This window comes from Polyodon spathula, chromosome 11, assembly GCF_017654505.1.
Source record: "Polyodon spathula isolate WHYD16114869_AA chromosome 11, ASM1765450v1, whole genome shotgun sequence".
Taxonomy (NCBI): Eukaryota; Metazoa; Chordata; class Actinopteri; order Acipenseriformes; family Polyodontidae; genus Polyodon; species Polyodon spathula.
Window position 1 is genome coordinate 27,577,830 of NC_054544.1, and position 27,046 is coordinate 27,604,875.

The 27,046-nt window shown below is 44.6% G+C and overlaps 1 protein-coding gene across 1 annotated transcript; it reads left to right on the forward strand.

Annotated features, from left to right (window-relative positions):
- The first annotated feature begins 82 nt into the window (after nucleotides 1–82).
- LOC121323265 (solute carrier family 12 member 9-like) lies at nucleotides 83–27,046 on the forward strand. The gene is made up of 13 exons (XM_041264233.1): nucleotides 83–507; nucleotides 2,514–2,648; nucleotides 3,863–4,000; nucleotides 4,635–4,937; nucleotides 5,984–6,091; nucleotides 6,713–6,824; nucleotides 12,862–13,019; nucleotides 14,914–14,996; nucleotides 16,564–16,688; nucleotides 19,246–19,438; nucleotides 21,282–21,456; nucleotides 21,716–21,862; nucleotides 22,198–27,046. Exons 1-13 carry the CDS (start codon nucleotides 285–287, stop codon nucleotides 23,031–23,033), a joined length of 2,736 nt encoding a protein of 911 aa, XP_041120167.1. The 5' UTR covers nucleotides 83–284; the 3' UTR covers nucleotides 23,034–27,046.

A 27,046-nucleotide genomic window follows, 5' to 3' on the forward strand; every position in this document is an offset into this window, starting at 1 on the left:
CACGCTCTGCGATCATATGACCGAAACCCGAATCACATGATCTTTTCAATCAGGCAAATTACGGGAGTTCCGAGGTGGTGTAATAGGGTTAGTGACATTTGGAATTGAGGTTCCGCATTTTGTGGCTGAAAAATCGTCTCGTTTTCATCAATTGAATGACTAGCGAGTTAGCTGCTTCGCTTTGTGTGTGTGTCCAGTAATAGCACATAGTCTGTGTGATGCTTGCTGGCGTGGTGTCGTGTCAGCTCAGCGCAAGAGTGAAGAACATTACACCATAGAAGAGAATGACAGACAGAACTCCGCTTTTGCATTACCGACTCTCCTGCAGTATAACTGACGCGGACCGCTTGCACCATGCACCGGGAACCGGCGGGCGAGATGGGAGCCAGGTCCGTAGCTCAGGCAGCCGAACACAGACTCCCCAGGCCCAGAAGCTCTCCACCTTTTTCGGGGTCGTTATCCCAACACTGCTCTCAATGTTTAGCGTCGTGGTGTTCCTCAGAATCGGTGAGTTAATTATGATTCATTACTAGTACAGTCCAATAAATTAACTTAACAGTACGAATAAAACATTTAGACGAAATAATATGAAATCACTATAATAAAAAAAAAAAATTGGTTAAAACTTTTATAATCAATACAATAAATACATCCATCAATTAAAAATAAGCGAACAGTACTACAGTAATACGTTTTGCAAGGTGTAGACCCTAAGTAAGTTAGTTATGCCACATACTTGTAAATATTGTATTGTTTTGATTTTCTGTTTTCTATTCATTTTGATCAACATTCCCTGTCATTTCTGTGCCAGCAGCCACTTCAATGGCAAATTCCTCGAGTAACTCAAAAAACAAGTGCAGTGTGGCGCTACACGTTTCAGATAGGCGACAGTTACATAGGTCCTGTAATAAATACATCTGGAAAATGAGTGCCAAAGTACAGTGACATTTGGGTGTATCATGCATTGATTTTATTAAGCAAACTCCTGTTGAATGAATTCTGCACACTTGCTACCTGTCAGGTGTTGCTGGGTTCAGATGAGTGAATAGTGGAGTTCTGGACTGAGTCTGTTTCCAAGTGTGTTCCCACTTCCCGTCCAAACAAAACCTATTAAATCTATATGTGGATTCATATATTACAATATAGTGTGCATAGCCAAATATGTTGTAGAATATGTATTTAAACATTATATGGTATGTTGATAATGCTGCAAAAGCCTAATTTCTCTACCTTTATTATATATACTGGGTGTGTGTATATATATATATATATATATATATATATATATATATATATATATATATATATATATATATATATATATGTAGTGATCTCAGTTCCCGCAGGCAGGTGCCACACACAGGCAGAGGGCGGGCGCGAACCCAGGACCTCTCTCATTAAAGCATAGCGCCGATACCGCTGTACAAAAGAGCTAGCTCCTTTGCAAGGAGTGTATATCGGGTTTATTTTTTTGTATGTGGCGACATCAACTACAAGCTCTGCTGCTGCTTTCTGCCGTGTATGCTACTAATATAGTATGTGTGTACTGTATATATAAGCTGCAGCCAAAGCCTGTGACTACTTGCTATGTTGATAACATAAGTAACTTGGAAAATATATATCTGTCATCATCGTCTTCAGCCTTTTTCAATCCACTGCTGGATGAAGACCTCCCCAGGATTCTTCCACAACAGCCTGTTTGCTGCGTCCCTCGTCCATGCTGCTCCAGCGTGTTTCCTAATTTCATTGCCATCTTACTGGAGGTCTTCTTCTTGGTCGCTTTATATCTCTTGGGATCCAGTCTAGTATCTCCTGGGTCCAGCGATGGTCTTTTCTTCTAGCGACATGTCCGGCCCACTATATTCCTGTACATTAGTCTGTATTGTTTTTACCTGCTTCTGTGGTTGTATTTCTGCTTTGCTGTGTTGTTTTGTGAAGCTTTTTGGCTCAGGAGTTCAGCTTCTATTACAGAAACACTCAAGAGTGGAGTTTGCCCAGGTTTTACTGAAAAGAAATAAAAACCCTGGCAATGCCACACAACCTCATGTTACCAGAAGGAACAGGAATGAAACCCCCAACACAGCTCCAGCAGTTCGTGTTTGTAATCAGTGCTTACCTGGAGGGTGCAGTGTGTATGATCATATTTATTATATTTCGATCATGACTACTCATGTGGTTTGCATGGTCTGCTGCACATCACAAGGATAAGTCTAGCATTTCAATGGGAGCTTGGCTATCTGCTGATTTGCCGCTGCTCCCACAGGTCTGACTGTCTGCTGTGTAATAGATTGGTCTCAGATAAACCATCTTCTACGGCAGATCCAACAGGCATCTGATTTATACAAACTGACCGGTGTCTTTCATGTTTCAGTGTCTTCATTTTAACTCGCTTGCAAAGCAGGAACATTCTCTTTAAAGAATAACAATGTCATTTGTAAGATACATGTGCTGGGTGATAGCATGCAGATGTAAAGTCCCATTGTTGTCTGAGCTTGCTGCATTTCTCCCCGCAGGGTTCGTGGTGGGACAGTCCGGTCTGTACCAGACCATCGGCATGTTCATCGTGGCCTACATCATCATCGGCATGACGGTGCTGTCGGTGTGCGCCATCTCCACCAATGGGGCGCTCGACGCGGGCGGTGCCTACTGTATCCTTCCAATCAGAGCAGTGTCACGTGGCCTTCATTCAGTCAGCTTGCTTTACAGGGCACAATGCAGTCAGATTCAGCTCATAGTGTTATGCTGTTAACCACAAGCAGGTAACTTAATACTGAGCACTACTACAAACATAGAAGCCATTACTGCTGTTTAAGGCACATTACTATGTGAATGTGAATTCTTAATGTTTGGTCTGTTTCAGTGAGCCTGTGAGTTAATGTGAGACGTGCTGGGTGCCTCTCATTTTTATAAAAGATTGTACAGTTTGGGCAAGAGGAACAGGAATCTGAGCACTTCTGCTCAAGCTTTGTGAAATGAGTTATCTTATAATAAGAGACGCTACACACAATGTGTTCTTGGATTATGAAGTGCAGAAATAAGTATTGCACTGCTAAACTGAGTGTTTTTTTGTTTGTTGTTTTTCTACATCCTCATACCTCATTTATGATGTCACCCCACCCACCTCGTGGTAGAGACTCTCTGATTGTGTTGCTGGTATTGTAGCTCTGTAGAGACTCTGATTGTGTTACTGTGGCTCTGTAGAGACTCTCTGATTGTGTTACTGTGGCTGTGTAGAGACTCTGATTGTGTTACTGTGGCTGTATAGAGACTCTCTGATTGTGTTGCTGTGGCTGTGTAGAGACCACACAGCTACAGTACCAGCAACAGCTATTTCAGTGTTTGCCTTTTAACTGAGCAAAAACTCTGAGAAGCAACCTAGAGCAGCAACAGTTTTTAAATAGTATACCTAGTTTGCATTTTGTAGTTCACGTTTTGTTCTGTTAATGCTTGTCATTTAGAAAAGGGTTTCGTTCTTGCAGTTTCAGTCAGGTCTTGTGTTTTCTGCAGCAATCATTATAATAGCGTTGAACTCCTGACCCCGCAGAAGTAGGAATAGAAATGGAGCGTCCGGGTCCCAGATTGCAGGCTGAAGGCTGGACTGTAATGAATCCCAGTGCTAGCGTACTGAACGGTGCGACGCTAAACTAATTATAAAGAAATAATCAAGCAATTCAAATCAAGCCATATGCGGCACAACAGAGCATTATAGCTACTCTGTAGACATCATAATCATCAACAGCAGCAGCAGCAATTTGTTTATTATTGTATAATGCATTCACAATTCTGGGGGTGTAGCTCAGGCAAGTAGAGGTTCCTTGTCCCCTCTCGTGGTGTTTGTGTTTCCCTTGATTGCCCCATGCAGACATGATCAGCCGCGCGCTGGGGCCGGAGTTCGGGGGCAGCATCGGGATCATGTTCTTCCTGGCCAACGTGTGTGGGAGCGCCCTGTTCGTGCTGGGGCTGGTGGAGTCAATCATGGACACCTTCGGGGTCCCGCAAGGTAGTCATACTGCCCTGTCTTGGGAATTCAGATATATAACAAAACCCTGGTTTTCTGCAAAGCCACTGTTTTCAAGTTAGAATATACAACAAATCGATGAAAAGATGAAAGGTTGGTGTCGTAGAAGAGTTTCTGCAGAAACTTTTATTCCTAGGAATGGCCTATCTTCGTTAATCACAGCCAGGCATGTAAAAGCATTTTTAATTACTGACAGCAGAATTTAGCCAGAGACATCAACAGCACTTCTCCAATAAGTCAGAGCCCTTGGTCTGATCAGCGCTTGAGAGGTTTGACTCAATGTGAATCTCCATTCGAATGACCACTACCTTTCTGCTTTGAGTAAGCACCTCTTTAGCCAATATTTAGGTGATGCATAAAGAAGATCATGGGGCTTTAACACATTCTATTGAGTCAATGTATCAAAACAATGAATTGGCCCACTGGATAGATGTACAAGGGCTGTTCACATTGTTTAATGGAACAGGCTGCAGCACTAAATCTGTGTGGGTGCGTTTGTCGAGTGTGGGTGTGTGATGCACTAGCCCGGAGGCTGTATTTCACACCATTTCAATTGTCTAGTGCATGGTTATGTGTAAACGGTTGGGCTTGTCTTGTTGTGGGTGTATATGTGCAGGTACCGAGGCAGGGCTGGGCAGCAGCATACAGGTCCTGCCGCGCACGTACTGGTGGGAGGTGCTCTACGGCACAAGCATCCTGCTGTTGTGCCTGCTGGTGTGCCTGGTGGGCGCCCACATCTACGCCAAGGCCACCTTCATCATCTTCCTCATCGTCCTCCTGGCGCTGATCACCATCTTCATTAGCTTTTTCGTCGTCAAGCCCCACAAGGTCACCGTGCCTTTGCTCAACGGCACGGGCGCCACCACCACCGCCAACTTCACAGGCTTCAAGCTGGCCACCCTGCAGGAGAACCTCATGGGTGAGTGCTGGGACAAGGGGTATCCGATTAAAGCAGAGTTGTAATGACCCAAGTCAGTGACTCGACTCGGGAATCAAGTCACAATTTTTCGTCACTCGACTCACTGCCATCAAATGACTCGACTTGACTCGACTCCCTGCTCAAAAGACGTAACATGATTTGTCACGCAAAAAAGTCTCCATCTGACTCGAGTCATTGTCTTTATGATAAAATAAATAACAAACTTATTTCATTTTCAGTATATGCAGCCCTCTTGTCATGCAGTCATCTTGTCATTTTGCATATAAACAGGTTCCTGCCATGGTCATTACTAAGGAAATAGAAAACAATTTTCTAGCCTATAGCACCGTTCTGTGATAATAATGTCACAGCAGAGAGCCCCGGAATCAAAATGTGTAGACGGGAAGCAAAGACAAATTTCTGATCACTGATCACAGAAAATCCTGAGGGAAACAGTGACTTTTGAGTTTTGTCACAAAAACAAAACAACAACAACATGGAGAGTACAAAGTACCTGCAGTGGTGGAGTTCACGTTTAATAATTATACAGTCGACCGGGAGAGAAACAAGCAGGCTGCATCCTGCCAGCACTATAAAGCAGCAATATGAATAAACTGCATTCAAAACATAGCGCCGGTAACTGTCACTAATTTATACCGGCAGGTTTTTAGTTTTTTTTCAATGGCTAAAATGAGAATCTGAAGTAATTAAAAACTCAATGCAACGGTGTTATTTTTTCCAAAATGAGTACGTAGTCGATATTTTAAAACAAAAATGAAATAAGTAATGCCAGGGCAAATTAAACATTATTTTTCCTTGTTTTTTTAGCACACAAGTAAAGGTAATGAATGCATCTAAAATGTTTCTAATAAATAAAATTTTGCCCAGTGAAAGCTTGAAAAGTAAATAATTTGAAGTATTTAGTGCTCACTATTCTTTTTATTTAATGTATGTATGTGCGGTTGTATGTAAAACCAGAAATGGATCAAACTGCTATGCAATGGGAGTCTTAATAAAGCATACTGTCATTCTTTCTGTCTCCCCAGGTGACTACACCGTGGACTACACCACGGGTAACATGATGAGTTTTGCCACGGTATTCGCTGTGATGTTTAATGGCTGCACGGGGATCATGGCCGGCTCTAATATGTCAGGTGAGACCAGCTGGATTGCATTCTGGACTGTTAAAAACATGTTGGCTTCTGGCATTAGAATATGCACTGAAACCTTGGCCTCGTCAGAGGGAGGGCTTACAAAACATTTGAAAGTAAGTTACTGGTTATTTTCAGGGATGGAAGTAAGACTCCCATTGCGTAGCAGTTTGAGCAATTCCTGGTTTTACCTGGACTCTAATAAGACACACCTGAGCTTGTTACCTGTACGTAGTGAAACTGCTATGCAGTTGGAGTTTTATTCCCATCCCTGCTTTTAGTTTTATTTTCAAATGGTTCTAATTGACTGTGTTTTGCTTTTTAAAAATAATTGTTCTATTAAATCCTTTAATAAAAATACAGGCAAACGAGTACAATCTTGTTGAATCCAAATGTTCAGTTTTCAGGCACCTTGGTCGTTCGTAGATGTCGCGCTGTTTTGAGGGGTAAGGTTTTGTATTTGCCACTGCTGATGGTGACCTTTGTACAGGGGTGCTTATAATACTGAAGGACATTATTCTGCTGTCAATAGAAGCATATCTGCACTAACAAAAATAAATGTCATTGATTGTGAATGTATTTGAAGAGCCCGCACTGTAAAGATTGTGTCTGTCCTGTTTGCAGGGGATCTGAAGACCCCCAGTTACTCCATCCCCAGGGGCACCATCACTGCCGTCATGTTCACTTACATCATCTACAACCTGCTGTCCGTCATGGTGGCCTGCACCTGCGACAGGTGAGAGCGCACTCGGGCTCCTCCGCTCTGCCTGAGCCACCGCTGTTCCTTCCTGCACACGACTGACTTGCCCATGAAGAGGTGCTGTGTGACTGTGTGGGGTGTTAAAAGCCCTGTAATTAAACTGGGCGCTGCGAAATTGCTTGAAGTCAGCCCCTCTCCTTTATTGCGTAGTAGCTCTTAATGCATGCTGTAGTTGTAATTCAAGGCTAGTTTCAGTATTAGTTAGAACAGAGGTGTGGGGGTTCATTACACACATAAGCAAAGGTGGTAACAGAGTAATCTCTGCAGATATGAAGCTACACAATCGCAAAGTAATAGAGGCAGGAAAGCACTTGCATCATGGGGTTCCAAGCAGAATTGTTAAACATTTCCGATCACGCCTGTGTCTTGCTGAAGCGAGTAATCCTTGAAACAGACCTGCACTGGTCAATCACAGGAGTCCTTGAAACAGACCTGCACTGGTCTCACTCTCACCACTTCTCTCTCTGGTTTGCATATTCCGATCACATCTCAAACACAAAGGGAATTGATTCCTTTTCTCCCAAGCGCATGATTGTGTATTGTGTGTGTCTGGTGCGCCGTGGTGTGAATCTAGCAGTGAAAGGGGAAGCTGTGGCTGGAAAGAGAACCAGAAGCCTGCAGAAGAGCCAGCCCTCTGATGGGAACAGACACAATACAGGGTGTTGCTAACAGTACAGCTCTTTACCAGGTTAGATTAGTGGAGATATAGAGGCTGTGCAATGGTACCACAGTGGAACATTGTATTATGATGCACTCACGGTTTGATCTAGTGCACTCTGAGGGTATTCTATTGCAGTACCATTGCACCAGTTCAGGGCTGAATAAGGACCATTGTGCAATATCAGTTCCTAATCCACTGTGTTGCAATTGCTGGTAATGCTGGGGTTTTCTTTACCGCAATACCCGAACATTACCAATAATGAATTTATTTTTGTACATTTTTTTTTTACTGGGAATTTTCAGTACAGACTAAATTGTGAAACTTTGCAGTGAAGGGAATGTTTTTGAGAGATTGTAATGAAACCCGTGTTTCGCATAACCACCACAAGTGAATACGCTTGTCTCGGAACAGGAAGGTGCTTCAGATGGTCTGGTCTAAATGGAGTTACCTAAAGAATGACAAACATTCAATAAGAAGCAGCAACAAGAAACATTCTCGGTATTGAAACCCAAGCAAGAGGTTTTGAGAGACTTGTCTGGTACTGTTGAGCAGTGTTAACGTCTCTTTCCCCAGGGGAAGACGGCACTGATCACTGGCTCCCCTGATCCACACACACAGGCACTGATCACTGGCTCCCCTGATCCACACACACAGGCACTGATCACTGGCTCCCCTGATCCACACACACAGGCACTGATCACTGGCTCCCCTGATCCACACACACAGGCACTGATCACTGTCCTCAAAGTATTGTTTAAAATGAGAGTTGTCTGCATGCTGTCGCACAGTAAGTCGTTAAAACACAATGCGATTTAAAGAGGGGGGGGGTCTCCAAATCCCATCGCAGTATAATTAATCTTGCAGCACCCCTTCCTCCACCAGGGCATTTCATTGACTCTTAATACATCTGCACCAAGATCCGCATCTTTAAAAGAATCTTTACTGGAATCTGTATCACATCAGCATACTAACTACACTCCTTTATAGAGGGATTGATTGCTAATATAAAAAACATTAAGATTTGCAATTAATTCTACAGAACAAAAGATGCTTGTGATTAGATTACTCTGTATCGATTTCCTTTTTCATCTGAGTTGTAGTCCACTTTTAACATTGTATATATTAATTCACATGCCGTACATTATTGATATACCTGTTAAGTAATAAAACAAAGTTAAAGTAGGATGTCCTGTAAACATTAGGACCTTCTGCTTGTCTCGGCTGCGCCCGTCCCGTTTAGGAATGAAGTCGTACCATGTGGGCAGCAGAGTCTCTAGTATTTGGCTGGGCAGTGTGTTTTAAAAGGGGTTTTATTACACAGTATATCACCCGCAGTACTCTAGTAAAGAGTTTCAATTTCTGGCACACTGGTTTCAAAAACAGATATTCTAGGCTGGAGATATCTGCTTGCTGTTCTGTGTGTGGTCACCAGGGAGCTCCCAAGATACACGCTTAGAGAATGGCATGCCATATACCCATCTCAATTTGTTTCCTGTAGCGTGAATGTAGATTTTTTTTGGAGAACGGGAGACAGGGATTTTATAGAGGAATCATACTTCAACCATAAAAGATAGAAAGCAATTGCACTGTGTGGTATCCGCATGTTTCTAAAAAGTTTGAAATCCTGGATGAGAATGGTACCACACTGACGTAACTGGATTTTTAAAAATGGGTGTCATTACCCATAACAAAGTTTATACATTTGCACAGTAATTTTATAGGTTTTCTCTGCTTTTACCATTGTTATACTATGCATTTCCCATAGGGGACCTTGATTTGCCATGTTTTTGAATGTGCTTTACCATACCTCTCTGGGCTATAGAGTGCTTACCTTTTTTTTTTTTTTTTATATGCAGAGTCCCAGAGCGCCTTCCTAGTCTTGTGTTGTGCTATCTCTGTGTGTCTGCTGTGCCCCTCAGAGTGCTTTCTGTGTTCATGCTGTCTGGCTTGTTTGTGATGCGCTGTCCTATCCACTGCTGGCAGGAGCTGGCCCGTGAGCTTGCGCCATACAATGAGAAGAGAGCCATTTACATTTATATAGAACTCTTTCATGCACTGAAGAATCTCGGCATGCTTTACAAAGGTGCACTGGCTGCAGCTGGCAAATGCACCGCACTACTGTGTATACGGACTGTGCCAGGTGGGGATTCGTCACGGTCTGTCTGATCCCAGAGCTGTTGAAGGTGTTGAATCCGATGCCAAAGGGGGTCTGTCTGAGACCACCAGCACTATGTTGGATTGAACAGGTAACCAGGCTGCGTTCCAGGCCCCCCTCAATCAATCAGCACAATCAGATTAATTTCGGGCACTGCTGCTAATTTGATAAGCCAGTTGCCCCAAGGTTAAAGCCTGCCAGCGATTCCCAGCTTGTGTTCGGAGAAGGGGGTTGGCTTCTTCCTAGTTCTGTTAGTGTTCATCGCCTGTGTTTTGGGAGAACCTCTTTCACTCAAATTAGCACTGGGCACTTCAAAAACAATTCGGATCTCTGTTCTCGCTTATTTCACTGGACTTGCTGCATTCCATCCCAAAACTGGGGGGGGGGGGGGGGGGGGGGGGGGCAGAAAACCATACAGAGGTGGCACAGTGAGGTAGTGGACTAGCCTTTCACTGCTGGAGACCCGGGTTAGGGTTTTGTGGTGCTCTTAAGGGGCTGCTTTAGACCATCTACATTTTCTTTATACTACTTCTTTACTGTTTAAAGTCCTTGTGTGTGTGTGTGCTCTGTCATTCTCTAGCACTGATACTGCTCAGATCAGGACAAGCTCAGTACCCACCAGGTGGAAGCTAGCAGTGGGTTTAAATGAATGCAGATGTATTTATTGACTTGGCATGATCCCCTGGAGATGCATGGCAGTTGCTGCATATTAAAAACAAGCCCTCTATACACTTAACTCAAATTCCCATACAGACCAATGTGTTGCAGTTGATGTGACACAGAAATGATGCAGATTCACAAGTGGAATGTGTCCTCCCCCCCCCCCCCCCCCCCCCAGACAGGGTCCTGTCATATAAGCTGAACTATTGCTTTCATCAAGAAGGGATTCTTCAGTCCCAGCCAGGAGCTGATGGGCAGCACGTCTACAGTTCTAAACTGTTGGTCAGACCAGAGAATGAGGAGGGCCCTGCCTTTAAACATGCTTAAAAGCGTGGCTGTCACTGGAATTAATAGGGTGCAGGGGGGTTGAATACGTTTTGTTTTCCTGATGTTTTTGGCAATGCCCTTAAACGTCTGGTCACAGATTACTTCAGATGAGATATTGTCCAGCGCAGTCCCTGAGTGGCAGGTTAGCATTACTGCGGGACTGCCTGTGCCTTTAATCAAGCACACTCGCGATCGCCCGTCATGCAGTGTAGATGGTTCCAGCGTGTTATTAATCTTGTGTATGAAAGCTTATGTCAGCTGTGTTTCTCTGCTCTGATTTGGATTTTAACTGCAGGGCTTTTATTTAATTTTTTTTTTTTTTTCTCCCCCCGTTCATTAAACAACGTTGCCACATATTTTATGATGTCTTTGTTTTCCAGGGCAGCAGATGAAAATGTCAAACGCACAGAGATTTATGTTGAAACCCTCAGCCCCCCGGGAGAATTAATAACCAGAACTTGATGGCTGACATTGACTGCAATCTGAATACACCATCCCCCCCAACCCATACGCTGGTGCACCAGGGCATCCTTCACTGTACCTAAGCGCATGTGTGTTGTTTCACTTTCCCCTTTAAGCTGGATTGCACGTGTTTTCCTCAGTCCAGAGTGCACAGCGCTTTGATGCGTGCTTGTACTGCAGTGGGCCGTGTGTAAGCACTGCTTGTGGACCTCAGTAAAATGGGATGTGAAGATTACAAAGTGTTATTCTGGTTAGAACCGAGGTTGAGCAATGTTTTACTGGGGATCGTTTCCTTCCCTTTTCACACACAGTATGTTGCTGTACAGTAGCCTGCATCTTCTTTTTCAGCGTTGCAGTCTGTAGCAGACTAATAAATAATAAGTCCATCCTGTTGCAGTGTGATGCGTTGCTAGCGCTAGTAGCCGGGTGTGATCGGGTGTACCTCGAGTGAGAACCGGGGTTCTGTGGGATTTCACTGTTCACCATTGCATGTTATTCATTTACCTGCTGTGGCCCATGGCATGATTGCTTTTATAAGGCAGCTCGACTAAAACTCCATTTCAAACTCTTGTACCTGTGTGCTGTGCTGTTCTGTTTTGTGTTGAGATGAGAACCCAGTTTGAATAGTTCTCCAAATCTGGTTGTTTGCCAAGAGACAATTTGTATGACTCCAGCCAGTGGTGATAATCTCTGTAGCGCTACTTTTAGTGCCACATGGTTTCGTTGCATGGAATAATTGTGTTCAAATCATTGTATCGACCTAACAATTTTTAATTAAAAGTGCTGTTCAGCCATCCTGGGTTTTAATATCTCTCTCTCTCTCTCTCTCTCTCTCTCTCTCTCTGTGACTTCTGGCAGTCGTCTTCACACCAGCCTTATCAGTATATATTCTTCCAGTCAGCCCCATTCATACACATTCATGAAACATTTGTTTTTGAGATCTCTGAGTATCTGTCTCTTCACTGTTGCTGGATTCTTTAACCATGTTTTATAATAAATTGGTCTAATGGATTTGGCTGTGATTGAGGCACAGATGCAGGGGTGCATGTGTCTTTCATGAGCACTAAACCATTCCAGATGAAACAGGGCTGTTCAGCTGCTTTGTCTTTTACAGCTCTATCCTGTACCGAGAGGATTCGTACAGGGCTCCTCTAGTGTACAAGATGTAACTCTCCTGCAAGTGGATAAAGTACACTATTTTATAGTAGCCAGAGGTAGATGGATGCCTCTAAGTGCTTTCTGCAGTTAGAGCTGTTTTTACAGACAAGTGCTTTGTTCTTTATTTAAAAAATGTGCCTCTGCTAATCTCTGCTGTCTGGGTTTGCCTGTATTCGTCGTTTTGAAGACAGGCTTCTGAGCTGTGCTGTCAATGGGAGCCTTTGTAACGTCCCTCTGTATAGTGCAGGAATCCCATTCTGTTATTAGTTTAAAGCTAAAAGACAAAGTGGTCAGGTTAATGGTGTGTGTGTGTGTTTTTTTTTTTTTTTGGGGGGGGGAGGGGGTTGTTATATAAAGCCTTTTACCATTGAATCTGTTTGGCAAGCTTCAGATGTTTCCAAAGTAAATGATTAGTAAATAAATAAATAAATAAATAAACAAACAAACTCCTTGCAAAGCACTTGTGCTGTTTGATTAATGCAGAATGAATTGCTTGAGTTGAGAGCTTATCATGTTCTCATACCTTAGTGTACCACCATTATTCAGAAGGACGGAGGACAGTATTTTTTATTTTATTTTTTTTCCTACAGGCTCCTGCTGCAGCGAGACTACAGCTTCTTCCAGGACATCAATGTCTGGCACCCCTTCGTCACCATCGGGGTCTACTCCTCCACCCTCTCCGCAGCCATGAGCAACCTGATCGGGGCGTCCCGCATCCTGTACGCGATGGCCAGGGATGACCTGTTCGGTGAGTCCACCCTGGGCACAGTTCCATATCAACAGAAACAGCTGAGACCACTCCCTCTAAGAACACCCCGCTCCCTGTGGTTGTCACAATGGAGGGATTCCACCTTGAAATAAACAGTTCAATAAGAAGTTTCGAAGATCAGCATGTGCCGGTCAAACAGAACGTCATTGATACTGGTGTGGCGTGCTGTCGGTTATGGGATGACGTCATCACTGACGGGGATATAGTGCAGGCGGTCATATGTACAGAACGTCATTGATACTGGTGTGGCGTGCTCTCGGTTATGGGATGACGTCGTCGCTGACGGGGATATAGTGCAGGCGGTCATATGTACAGAACGTCATTGATACTGGTGTGGCGTGCTCTCGGTTATGGGATGACGTCGTCGCTGACGGGGATATAGTGCAGGCGGTCATGTGTACAGAACGTCATTGATCCTGGTGTGGCGTGCTGTCGGTTATGGGATGACGTCATCACTGACGGGGATATAGTGCAGGCGCCCAACAAACCTTTTTGAAACCCAAAGTTCTAGTTACAGATGACACCCATATAATTCATGAAGGTAGATGCAATTGACAGCTGTTGCTTTGTCAGTCATTAGGCTGTGATTTCAGGAAGAGGTTCAAACGGAAAGAAAAAAGGAATGGTCCAGGTGCAGAGAACCTGAGCAGATGAGCCGGAGTGTCCTGCGAGCCATAGTCTGTAGAGAGAGAGGGTCAGCTCTTTGATTGCTGTGCCTCAGGCTTCAGGAGGCCCTGCTAATTGCCATTCAATTCCACTACTCTCCATTCCTCTTTGATTACAGATTGCCAGTCTAAGATCTGTGGGCTCGCCTATGGAAATCTGAACATTAGACTTGGCAGAAGGGGGCAGCAATAAAGAGGAGCATTTCAGAAGTGATACAATTAAAGAGCTGTGAATTTAAAATTTAAAATGGAACCTATCGGATGCGCTCCTCCTGCTTACTGTGAATAATACACAATGCTGAGCAGTCAGTGGGGCTTCGGCACCTGTTAGGAACTAGCTAGGCAGCGGAGGACCTTCTGGAGCAACACCAGCTATATTTTTCTACAGGTGTCTCACGTCAGATCCCTGACACACACTGGAGGGTTGGCACCAAGGGTATACCTATTCTTTCATTTTTATAGGCTTCTTCGGGTGTGGTCTGTGTTTCACATTACTGTCTCTCTCTACATGGCACTACCCATATATGGTCATGTCAGCTTCTTCCACAGAATCAACTCCAGCCCCCCCCCCCCCCCCCCCCCCAAGGAATAAACGCAATGTTTAGGACACAGGACCCCATCCAAAAAAGTTATGTAATGCACGAGTTACTGTAAATCGTGTTGTGTTTGCATAATCCAGTAAATCGCATGGCGCCGGCCCGCAGTGTGCGGGGAGGGCCCTGCATCACTCACACTGACTGACGTGGAGAGGGGCAGCCATGATGGCCCCTTGCTAATGACACCCCCTGACTGGCACAGCACTGCAGTACAGCCAGAAACAAGCTGCCCTTGATCTGCAGTGCCCCACCACCATGTTCTGCTTTTTACTACATTGCTGCCTGCATTTGGACAGGGGAGACCTGAAGGCATGTTGCTTTTGGTGCACCTGTCAACCACGCCAGTCTACTACGTTGCTGCATAGCCCAGCACTCCAATTCCCTGAGCTGTGTCTTATGTCCTTGCCAGCTGCCAAGGAAAGTTATTTATGCTGAGCGGCCCATCGGATGCTGGCATGCTCCAGCGCCAAGTCTTCAGACAGGATGACACCACTGCCTGGTGAATTCTGATGTATGCAGTCCTTGAAGGACAAAAGCAGAAGGTACCAGCTTGTTAATGTTGGCAAACACACTCTGCAGTACCTGAGCTGACGTTCCCTCTTTCTCCCCCAGGAAAGGTGCTGGCTCCAGCCAAGATCATGTCCCGCAGTGGCAATCCGTGGGCCGCCGTGCTCATCTCCTGGTTTCTAGTTCAGGTGGGTGCTCCTTGCTTTAGGGACACGGGTCTTGAAATTGACGCCAGCTCTGCTGCACCCACTCCTGGGTTCCAGAACTCCCCTTAAACAGGTGCCAGGAGTTCCGACAATCAGGCACCCTGTAAACCTGCTCTTTAATAACGGATCAAACTTCTCACAGCATGAATGCATCACACCTGAATCTGCAGGTGTGCTAGTAAGGGTTCTGCATGCTGCTATAATGGAGGAATGATTTATTAACATCTGCAGGCTCCTGATCATTTAAATACAAAATACTTCATTGGGTGCAGCAGGGCTAGTGCGAGTTTCAAGCCATGGGGCCAGTTGATACAGTTAGATTTGTCTAGTTTGGTAGGTCTTTGAGAGTGAATAAGTCAATCATCAGTGATGTTGGAATGCGTCTTCACTAGCTCCTGATGTGTAAAAATCAACATGAAAATGATTTATTCCTAGACAAGTCTGCCACTTAAGTGTATTGACGTCTGCGCAGGAATGTGATGGTCTTTGAAGACTACATTTTTTATTTTAAATAAATAAATAAAAATCAATAGGGCTGAAAACACCATGCAGCCGGGTGATTAATACTTGCCTTCACTCCTGTAATTATTTATCATTAGGGCTCCAGTCCTGGAGGGAAATGATTCAGGCCCCTAAATTGACAGGATGCTTCAACTAATGGCAGTAATTGATCAGCAAGGTGCTCCGTGCTTTGCGTTATTTCATCAATTATACCCTTTTTCAGAACCGGCCTATTATTTCTTTATTTTTTTTAAGTTGTCTGTTCAGGCTTCTAGGCTAATGCTTCTTGGGCTCTGTACCATTAGGATGGAGATGAGCTCCTTTTAGTGACTTTCAAAAACACACATTAAAATAAGACATCTGAGATACTCTGACACTTGTGTCGCCTGTGTGAAGAACTGCCTGTCACTCTGTGTGATTCTGCATGCCTCCCCACACTGAGACCAGCACAGGATGACCCCCCCCCCCCCCCCCCCCCATATATCAATTAATGAGATTTGTCTGCCGTTCGAGTTGGAATGAAAGCACACATATTCAGCCTGTTCTTTCGCTCATGGTTCCTGAGTGCTCGGCCCAGCTCTCACTGTGTTATCCAGATCTGTTTTTGAAAGGAGCTCTAAAACTATATCTCTATTGTATTGTATACAAGTAGATGTCATGGGAAGGGTTTCTCTTATTGTTACAAGAGAAGTTAACTTAAAACTGTGGTATGTTTTATGCATGGCATGGCTGCTCTGTATAGAATGTGCTGAATTTGTACAAATCCTTCACAGTGATTGGATGATTTCATACGGGATTTGTAATACAGTATTAAATGACATGGATACTGCAAACACTTATTATTGAATGTTGGTCCTTGTGTATGTGTGATTTTTATTTATATGTGTGTGTGTGTGTGTGTGTGTGTGTGTGTGTAAACCCGGGGTTCCCATGGATGTGATGTATTTGCTAGTAATTTACTTCAGTATGTATGTTGTATTGTATTCTGTCTTCCTGGGCAGGTTTAGCTCTGATGCCAGTCTGTGCTCTGTGTGTTTTCTCTTTGCAGCTGGTGCTGTTCTCAGGGAAGCTCAACACCATCGCAGGGATCGTCGCCATCTTCTTCATGCTGGTGTATGCAGCTGTGGACCTGGCCTGCCTGGCGTTGGAGTGGGCCTCCGCACCCAACTTCAGGTACCACCCCCGGGCACAGCTCTCGCGGCACGCTCAGAGGCAGATCGTTAATATCACAGGTAGAGATTTCACACTGTCACTCACCCAGGCACAGCTCTCCCATCTCTGAGCGTGCTGCATCGTTAATATCACAGGTAGAGAGTTCACATTGTCGCTTGTATTGTCGTCGTTCGAGTCAGACTCGGCCGTACATTATAAACATTGCCTTTCATTAAAAATGTGTTTGGAAATATAAATGCTAGAGATGCACAACACTCTGTGTTCTAATTGTGTATACGACTTGGTGGGGAAAAAAAAAAGACTTCTTTCAGTGTGAGCTGATTTGACCCTGTATGTGTAGGAAACACACTGCCTCCTAGTCACTGGACACCACAGTGCCCGTTAAGCCACTTGTTCTTTTCTTCTCTGTTTAGTGTAGCAAGCAAGAGGAGAAAGAAGCCGCTCTTAATGTCACTAGATCTACAGCACGGCCACACTCTGACAGCCAGGGACCCCACAGACTCTTAGCTTTGAGAAAGGTCAGGTGTGTTCCCTGTTAGGAGACTGGGCTTGCTCATCATTTTGTTAAATTACAGGGGAGCGGTGTTGGCATGGCACCCAGATGCATTGGTAAGCTGACTGGAGAAGTGATTCAGGGAGCTGGAGCCTGCAGATAAATAAATAGGCATACTAAAAGCTTGCGCACACACAGACAGGTACATGCATGATAAAATGCTTTTTGGTTTTCTCTAAAGCACCTTTGTGTGTTTAGAATCAGTTTGTATGTTTTTCTTGTTGGTTTGATAGCTCTGGTCTAGAGTATGAACCCAGTGGCATACAGACTGATACACTGTGGATTCTCCTTCCGGTGCTATCAGTGGTTCGGCTGACAGCCACGAGAGCAAATCAGAAGCCCCTAATGAACCAGGCAGTCGTCGTTGTTGTTTCTTTCAGATAAACTCAATTGTCTGACTTGATGTCCTCAGGAACACATACTTTTAATAAGCATAATTGTAATCAATTTAGCAGAAGTACTTGTTCTTATTTGCTGCTACTAAATACAGCACACTGCTAATCTGCTGTGATCTAGTCAGCATGGTAACAACAAATTATAGTAGACAGGCGATTTCCCTGCAAGGTTCAGGTTTAGCTTCAGGAAATCTCAACCCAGCTTCTAGCCTAACTCCAGTAATATTTCCAAAATACCTGGTGATGCTTTTCCAACACAGTAGTTAAAAAATGATTGACTTTCGTTTTTGGATGCAGTATGAAAAGGGTTTTAAACCATGTACTGTACTGTTTAAAATAAGTTGTAAACTTGGGAATCCCAAGAGTAACACAAGCCAGCCTGAACAAGTGTGCTGTACAGCTCTTACAGAAAGCTATGCCAGCTTCTTTGAAGGATGAATTGTGACACTTAGCGGGGTTCAGCTTCTCGCAATGTGCATCTGAAAATCTGCTGAACTATTACACATAAGCCACTTTAATTGTCTGCCAGTTGTTTCACTTTGTTAATCTGGGGTTGAAACAGGAACAATAATATGAAGCCCAGCAGGGGGATAGACTGCTGCATGCTTTCAGGAAGCTCTCTTTGTCTGTTTTTGATGAGTAATTGTTAGGTTTTAAAAGAGAGTTACTTTTTCTAATCTCCACATAAGGGCAAACCATGTATTCACTCCCCACCCCCACCCCCCCCACCTCCTGAGAGAGAAAGAGAGAGTGAGACAGTGACAGTGAGTCCAGGATAAGCACGGTACAGCCTCGGTGACATTTGCACAAATTATATTGTTCGATGGCTTGTTGGGGAAATTCACAAAGCCAATTTCCTGTGGAGCTCTCTTTTGGAGACACTGGGGGTAAAAGCTCATGTGAATAGCTGTTTGCCCAGTGGGCATCGCTGCTGCCACAGCCAGACACAAGAGAGAAGAAAGCTGCTGAATCTCTCTTGGCTCAGCTCTGCCAGAACTAACTCTCCTCTGCAACTACAGTAAGCTTTTAAGCTAATTACACACAACCTAAAGAAGCAGTTGCTTGTCAGGATGAAGGATTCGGGCAATTTAATTGTGACGCTTAAAAAGGAGCTATTTAAGTATCATGGGATGAGGTGCACTCTCTCACTTTAGGCTAAAAGCAATCCTCTGCTTTGTTTAAAAAAAACGAGAGGAACACCCCCCTAGGTATGGGAGGCATGTAGGCTTTTATTTTCTGTATTGCAATTTTCCCAGCTGGATGCATTAATGATCGAGACGAGGCATTCAAATGGTAATTACAATAGCCAGGAACAGGCTTAATGGATGTTTATCATTGGAGGCTATTATTGCAGAAGGTTGGGGTCATCCTGTGATTGAGGACCCTATCCTCCCCACCGGGACGAGTCAGTTGTGTCATTTCATCTCTGAATCCGTGCTGCTATTTTTATCGGTTTTAATTATCGTTATTTATCTGGCTGCCATTTTTAAGTATTCATTATCTGTTTATAAGTGCCTGTCCATTTGGTCCTATTGGTTCAGTTATGTTCTTAGTATTGTATCTCTATCTCTCTCTCTCTCTCTCTCTCTCTCTCTCTCTCTCTCTCTAGGCCCACATTCCGCTACTTCACGTGGCACACCTGTGTGTTGGGGATCGTGGGCTGTGGCATTATGATGTTCCTCATTAACCCTATCTATGCCTCGGCCAGCATCGCCTTCATGCTCTCCCTGCTTGTCATCATCCACTACTTGTCTCCCACCAGCAGCTGGGGCTACATCAGCCAGGCCCTCATCTTCCACCAGGTATTCCTTTCAGAGACCTCAGAGCACCTCCACATGCTTCCAAACATCTCAGAGCACCTCCACATGCTTCCAAACATCTCCAGTAGTACTTCCAGGTCTTAAACTGGTGACAGCAATATATCGTCATGTTCATTACGGCATTTTTTATTTTTTTATTTTAGTAGTCGCCAATTTTGTGGGGGGTTTTTTGGGTTTTTTTTTTTTTATCATTTTCTCCCCAGTTTGGAATCGCCAATTATTTTTGGACTTAGCTCACCGCTACCACCCCTGCTGACTCGGAAGCGTCAAAGACGAACACACGCTGTCCTCTGAAGCGTGTGCCATCACCTGACTGGTTCTTTCACGCACTGCAGGCCCACCATGCAGCCACCTCAGAGCTACAGTGTTGGAGGACAACGCAGCTGTGGGCAGCTTACAGGCAAATCCGCAGGCAACCGGCCAGACCACAGTGGTCACTGGTACGCGGCGAGCCGAGGACACCCTGGCCGACCTAACCCCCCCCCCCCCCCAAGTGTGTGTGTGTGTGTATGTATGTATGTAATATGTGTGTGTATATATATATATATATATATATATATATATATATATATATATATATATATATATATATATACAGTACTGTGCAAAAGTTTTAAGCAGGTGTGAAAAAATGCTGTAAAGTAAGAATGCTTTCAAAAATAGACATGTTAATAGATTATATTTATCAATTAACAAAATGCAAAGTGAGTGAACAGAAGAAAAATCTACATCAAATCAATATTTGGTGTGACCACCCTTTGCTTTCAAAACAGCATCAATTCTTCTAGGTACACTTGCACACAGTTTTTGAGGAACTTGGCAGGTAGATTGGCCCAAACATCTTGGAGAACTAACCACAGTTCTTCTGTGGATTTAGGCAGCCTCAGTTGCTTCTCTCTCTTCATGTAATCCCAGACAGACTCGATGATGTTGAGATCAGGGCTCTGTGGGGGCCATACCATCACTTCCAGAACTCCTTGTTCTTCTTTACGCTGAAGATAATTCTTAATGACTTTCGATGTATGTTTGGGGTCGTTATCATGCTGCAGAATAAATTTGGGGCCAATCAGATGCCACCCTGATGGTATTGCATGATGGATAAGTATCTGCCTGTACTTCTCAGCATTGAGGAGACCATTAATTCTGACCAAATCCCCAACTCCATTTGCAGAAATGCAGCCCCAAACTTGCAAGGAACCTCCACCATGCTTCACTGTTGCCTGCAGACACTCATTCGTGTACCGCTCTCCAGCCCTTCGGCAAACAAACTGCTTTCTGCTACAGCCAAATATTTCTTATTTTGACTCATCAGTCCAGAGCACCTGCTGCCATTTTTCTGCACCCCAGTTCCTGTGTTTTCATGCATAGTTGAGTCGCTTGGTCTTGTTTCCATGTCGGAGGTATGGCTTTTTGGCCTCAAGTCTTCCAATAAGGCCACTTCTGACCAGACTTCTCCGCACAGTAGATGGGTGTACCAGGGTCCCACTGTTTTCTGCCAGTTCTGAGCTGATGGCATTGTTGGACATCTTCTGATTGCGAAGGGAAGTAAGCATGCTGTGTCTTTCATCTGCTGCAGTAAGTTTCCTTGGCCAACCACTGCGTCTACGGTCTTCAGTGTTGCCCATTTCTTTGTGCTTCTTCAAAAGAGTTTGTTTAATTTATTAAAAAGTTTGTTCATCATATTAGAATTATTGTGATGAGACAGAGAATAAAGGGTCTGTGATTTAGTTTTTCTTCCAGCTGTTTTGTGGAGAGTATAAATAAATACAGTGTGCATTGTGGATTTTTAGGGCACTGACATTCTGTTTTCATTGCGTGTGTGTAGGTGAGGAAGTACCTGCTGATGTTGGACGTGCGGAAGGACCACGTTAAGTTCTGGCGGCCACAGGTGCTCCTGATGGTGGCCAACCCCCGGAGCAGCGTGGAGCTCATCGGCTTCGTGAATGACATCAAGAAGAGCGGCCTGTACGTGTTGGGTCATGTGGAGCTTGGGGACCTGGGTAAGAGACTGGGGTCTGCAGCAGCTTGCACATCCCAACTTAGTGGAGACTGTGAGCTGATCACTCACAACTACAGCAATCAAGGGATCTTGTATGTTCCAGTATTTTATGTTTTTTTTTTTTAATATATTCTATATTGTAAAACTGGCCCTGTTAAAAATGCTGTGTATAAAATGTGAAGGCGTGATTAGAGAGTGAGTTGAGTAGCCCAGTTGATGTGTTGGTCTCCTCAATTTTAAAGCACCGTGCTTCCCTGCAGACAGGCTGCCGTCAGACCCGCTGCAGTCCCGCTACGACTCCTGGCTCACCCTCGTCGACAAGCTGAACATCAAGGCCTTTGTCAACCTCACCCTGGCTGACACCATCCGGCACGGCGCGCAGCACCTGCTCTTCATCTCGGGCCTTGGTACGTGCGCACAGATGCCATCTCACATTCCAGGGCTGGAATGGACTCCTATTGCACAGCAGTTTCACCTGTTCCAGGGTTTAATACAAGCTTCATTAGCCAGTGTATAGTTTATAAGCTCAGGTGTGTTGCATTAAACTCATAGCGAAACCAGGAATTGGTGAAACTGCTATGGAATAGGAGTCTTATTTCCGTCCCTGTGTAGGCTCTCAAACGTGCTAACTTACAGCTGTGACTCACATTGATCCAAGTACCAAAATATTTATTGAGTAACAGCCTTCTGTTTCCTAGATCGATCTAGTTTGGACAATGTAAACACTTCCTTCTCCCTCCAGGCGGAATGAGACCCAACACCATGGTCCTCGGATTTTATGATGACTGCGAGCCCCAGGACGGGCTGGGGGAGTTTGCGGGCAGCACGATAGACACCAACCTCCTGGTCGAGGAGCCACAGCTGAACTTTCCACCGCTGCGGCGGACAGCTGGCGGCAAGGCGCTGTCGATGGAGGATTACGTGGCTGTAGTGTCGGACTCTGTGAAGATGCTGAAGAACGTGGCCTTGGCACGCTACTTCTCCGGCTTCAACAGGAAGGAAGTGCTGGGCCGTAAAGCAGTGTACGTGGACGTGTGGCCGCTGAACCTGATGCGGCCAGACAGCAGCAACTACGTTGACACGTGCAGCCTGTTCCTGCTGCAGCTGGCCTGCGTACTCACCATGGTGCGGTCCTGGCGCCAGGCCCGGCTGCGCCTCTTCCTGTGCGTGGAGTCCGGCCGCAGCGTGCAAGGCCCCGAGGAGAAGCTCCGGCAGCTACTCCGCGAGCTGCGCATCAAGGCAGATATCCACACCGTGGCCTGGGACTCTGTGGTGGCCCTGCACTGGCACAAACAGGTGGGGAGAAAGCCAGAGGAGGAGCTGGAGATGGAGGAGGACTTTGTGAACAGCTTCCCCAGCAACGCCACCCGCATCTCCGACGATTACCTGCAGGCCATCAACAGGATGATCCTGCAGCAGGCCTCGGAGCCAGCCGTGCGCTTCCTGTACCTTCCCCGACCCCCCGCGGACACCAGCCTCTACCATACCTACCTGCGCCACCTGGACATCATGACCAGAGACCTGGGACCCACTCTGCTCATCCACGGAGTGACTCCCGTCACCAGCATTCACCTCTGAGCCTGCCCCGACCCCCCGCGGACACCAGCCTCTACCACACCTACCTGCTCCACCTAGACATCATGACCAGAGACCTGGGACCCACTCTGCTCATCCACGGAGTGACTCCCATCACCAGCACTCGCCTCTGAGCTGAGGCTGACCATGCAGAGGGGAGTGTGTGTTATCAAAGCATTTTAATAGTGACACTTTGCATTGAGTGGCATTAATCACACCAACGTGCTTAGTTAATCAAAACTGCAGCTGACTCGCAACATGGTTTTAATAACTCGGAAGTCTGTTCTGATAAGTTGTAAATTAGTGTGGTTGATGTCACTGTTTCAAGTAAAGTGTCACCCTCTTTGTATCCTGTGCCAGGATGAACTAGGCTGGCATAATTACTACCACCACATCCCTATTTAGTTCTATACATATACGCATGCACAAAAGAAACACGTTGATGAAAAGGTTAAAGTAAACTATAACAGCCTGCCAAGTTCCAGTTTATTACATTGCTTTTGGCAATTGATTTATTTCTCCAAGATCAAGAAAACCTTTCAGAACACGGGTCTCATTGGCAAGGAGGTCCTGGCCAACGAGCATCTGTCACATTTAGTTACTCCGGTTCTGACATCCAGACAATCCCGATCAATAGAGTGCAGTATATAATGTTTAAACTGCAATCAGGCGCACAATGCAGTCCCAGCGATACAGTACAATCGCAGCCAGTGCTTTGTGTTTGGGATGATCAAGTGGCACTCAAAACCACTGTTAAACGAACATGCTGACTTGCTGCAGCTCCAACAGGATCATGTGCAGAATTCAAAGTTTTGTCCAAAGCGGACCCTCTGTTATGATTAAATATAATATTGCAGGACAACTTGGCTGAAACCTGGCTCTCCGGTTCCATCACCTCTCCCAGAGGAAACGGATAAATATATCAAAGCTTAGCAGGGAATCGGAAAGTGAAGCTGGGAAAGCCATTCAGACATCAGAAAATGTGCAACATAAATTTCTCAGAATGGTTCCCTCTAATAAAGCGATAATCATGGAATCCACTCATTTACAGCTCTTTAAATGAGCCTGTTTAGCATCAGAAAATGAAGCATTAGTCATGGAGTACAATAGCCTGGTGAAATAATTTACATTTTGGACACCTACATAAATTAGGGCTTTATATATTATGTATTTGATTTAATAATATAATTATGCATGTTAATTTTACATGAAACCTCACGATCAAATCTGTGCACTTTCTGTTCAGTAGAATAGAAAAACTGAAAGGGTGCAGGGGTAGTTGACTCCTCTGTTTATTACAGCCCAGATAACTGCAGTGGTGGTGTAATAGGTGCTGATCTAGTTTACCCCCATTAGGCCATACTGTCTGTATACCAAGAAGTGCCCAAGACGGAGTTTGGCAGACTTTTCAGGTGGTGTTGAACATCGTGTGACCGCTGCCTCCTAGTTCCTCAAGGAAATGTAAAAGGAACTGCATTGAAAGCGTGGCAGCTTGGGTACAGCAGAGGGGAGCTAGACTGTAGTGAGCACAAGGTTACAGGACAACTACATCAGCCTGAAGAGCCCCATGAGGGTCGAATTACCGTTCCAGTGCAGTCACTGTGCTCCACTGTTTGTACCCATTTCAGTACATTCTCATTTCAGATAAAGTTAACAGGTGTCTAGCAGGGGGGTGGATCTTCTGCACAGTGTAAACCAGAGAGATAGTGAACATGGTGATTCATTACAGACTGTTCTACACCCTCTGGAAACACTGCAGGTTCCTTCCTAGGAGGATCAGAGCGCACTTTCTCAGTGAAACCTTTGCAGGCGGACTGACCAAAATCCAGGTTTTCATTCTTCACACAAATCTGTCAGTGGATTGCCTTAAACCTGCCTTCTCAAATTGGTAGAGTGGCTTTCTTATGGGCTGTAGTTGTGTCGTGCAGCTAATCTTCAGTGCTGCTGCTCCTAGCTGCAGAGACCATAAGGGACCCTCCTGTTGCTTTATTTACACCAGCCGTCGCTCCCACTGAACTTGACTGATCGACGTGAGAGAGATGCTCACAGTACAGATGCTCTACTTCCAGTTTTCTTAACCGTTACTACAAGAAAAGCTTTGTTTCTCCTTTTTATTTTTTTCTGTCAAAAGATAGTTTTTACTGGTATATGCTTTCAAGCAGCTGTCTGGAAAGTCATTTCATGTTTCCGAGTTGAAGGATTTTGTGACAGTTGGCAGCGGTGCGTATAGTTTCCTCTTGGACTGAAATCAAACCAAATAAAAAGTTAAGTTTGAACATGTGGACACTGAGTGTGTTGTGTGGACACTGTGGGTATGCTATAGGTGTTTGCCAGTTACCTTAAAGCCATAAATATTAGCGACCAAAATACTTGCAGAATCACACCATAAAACCTATTTTGCTCCACAAATGTTGACAACCTGTTGCAATATCGCAATACCCTTCAATATTGAGTTTGATTTATGGCTTTACAGTACCTGGAACATTGGACCCATTACCAGACGTTTTTCCATAAGCACTTGTTTCCAGGATAGCACACCCTTGTTTGATAAGCACTTGTTTCCAGGATAGCACGCCCTTGTTTGATAAGCACTTGTTTCTAGGATAGCACTCCCTTGTTTGATAAGCACTTGTTTCTAGGATAGCACTCCCTTGTTTGATAAGCAGTTGTTTCCAGGATAGCACGCCCTTGTTTGATAAGCACTTCTTTCTAGGATAGCACGCCCTTGTTTGATAAGCACTTGTTTCTAGGATAGCACATGCTTGTTTGAGCTGCCAGGTTTCTTTTGAAGGATGTTTCATTTGTATTGTTTATTGTGCTTCGGTATCCTTGATCAGCATGGTCTTCACCAGCAGGTGCAGAGAGTGAGAGTCCGAGAGACTCTGGGAAGAAAAAAATAACTTTGGAATTGCAGCTGCTAGAGTATTTTTTTTTTTTTTTTTTTTTTTTTTTTTTTTGGTTTATGTATGCAAGCCTATATTATTATGATTATGATGCTGGGTGACTGTAAAGCCAGTTGTCTGTTTTGCAGTATGCGTGTGAGATGCTGTTGCATTCTGCTGTGTTTTAGTATACTGAACCCTTCCCTGAGACACTGGGTGCAACACCATCAGTCAATGCAATAACATCCCTGTGGGTGTCGGGTACACTACAGGGAGCTGTGTGGCACAGCTTGTTCCACTGTCCTGTTGCTCTGCTACCCACAGCCTGCTGCCTCAACTAACTCACCAGGTTCCATTGCTCTGTAGAAGGTCAGTGTTTGTTTCTTCCAGAGTGACCAGCTGACTGTAACCACCCTGTGTACTGGTGTGAAATTCACAATACAACAGCAGTGCTGCTTCTTTGTGAGTTATAATATGCTTATATATATATGAACTCAGCAAATGTTTTCTCAATTCTTAATAATGATGATGGCATACTTTTTATTGAAAGTAAAACAATAAACTAGTAAACATAAATATATGTGTGTGTTTGTGAGTGAAATTCTCTTGGTCAGGTCTTTGAAGGTAAGGTAAGGACTGCATTTAAAGATGTTTTATCTCTTCAATGCTTTTACTTCAGCCAGTTTAACTGCATTTCCACACGCATGTTGTTTGATTGTATCCGGAAGACAGCTGGCTTCAATATTTCAATAAGGTGAAACTCATTAACCTCCATTGATAAATACATCCCTGCGATCCCATTGGAGCTCAGCTCTCGTGAAACAGTCTCGTGTGAGTTGTAAACAGAAAGCAGATTACAGCGGGAACAGGAGTTTCAAATGTTTCTGAAAGCCTTGCACATCCCGCTAGGAGCAGAACCCCATTGGAAGTAATAGATGAACGCACGGAATACCTTTCCTCCCCAATAAATCAAATCATTATTTCAGTAAGAGGTCCCGCTCTCCACCAAATTGACCTTGTTATGACCAATTCCACTTTCCATTGGAGGAAATTATATTTATGTAAGTAGACTAAAACACATGTGTCAACTCGGAATATACTGGAACTCCTGTGCAACTAAAGATATTTGGCAAA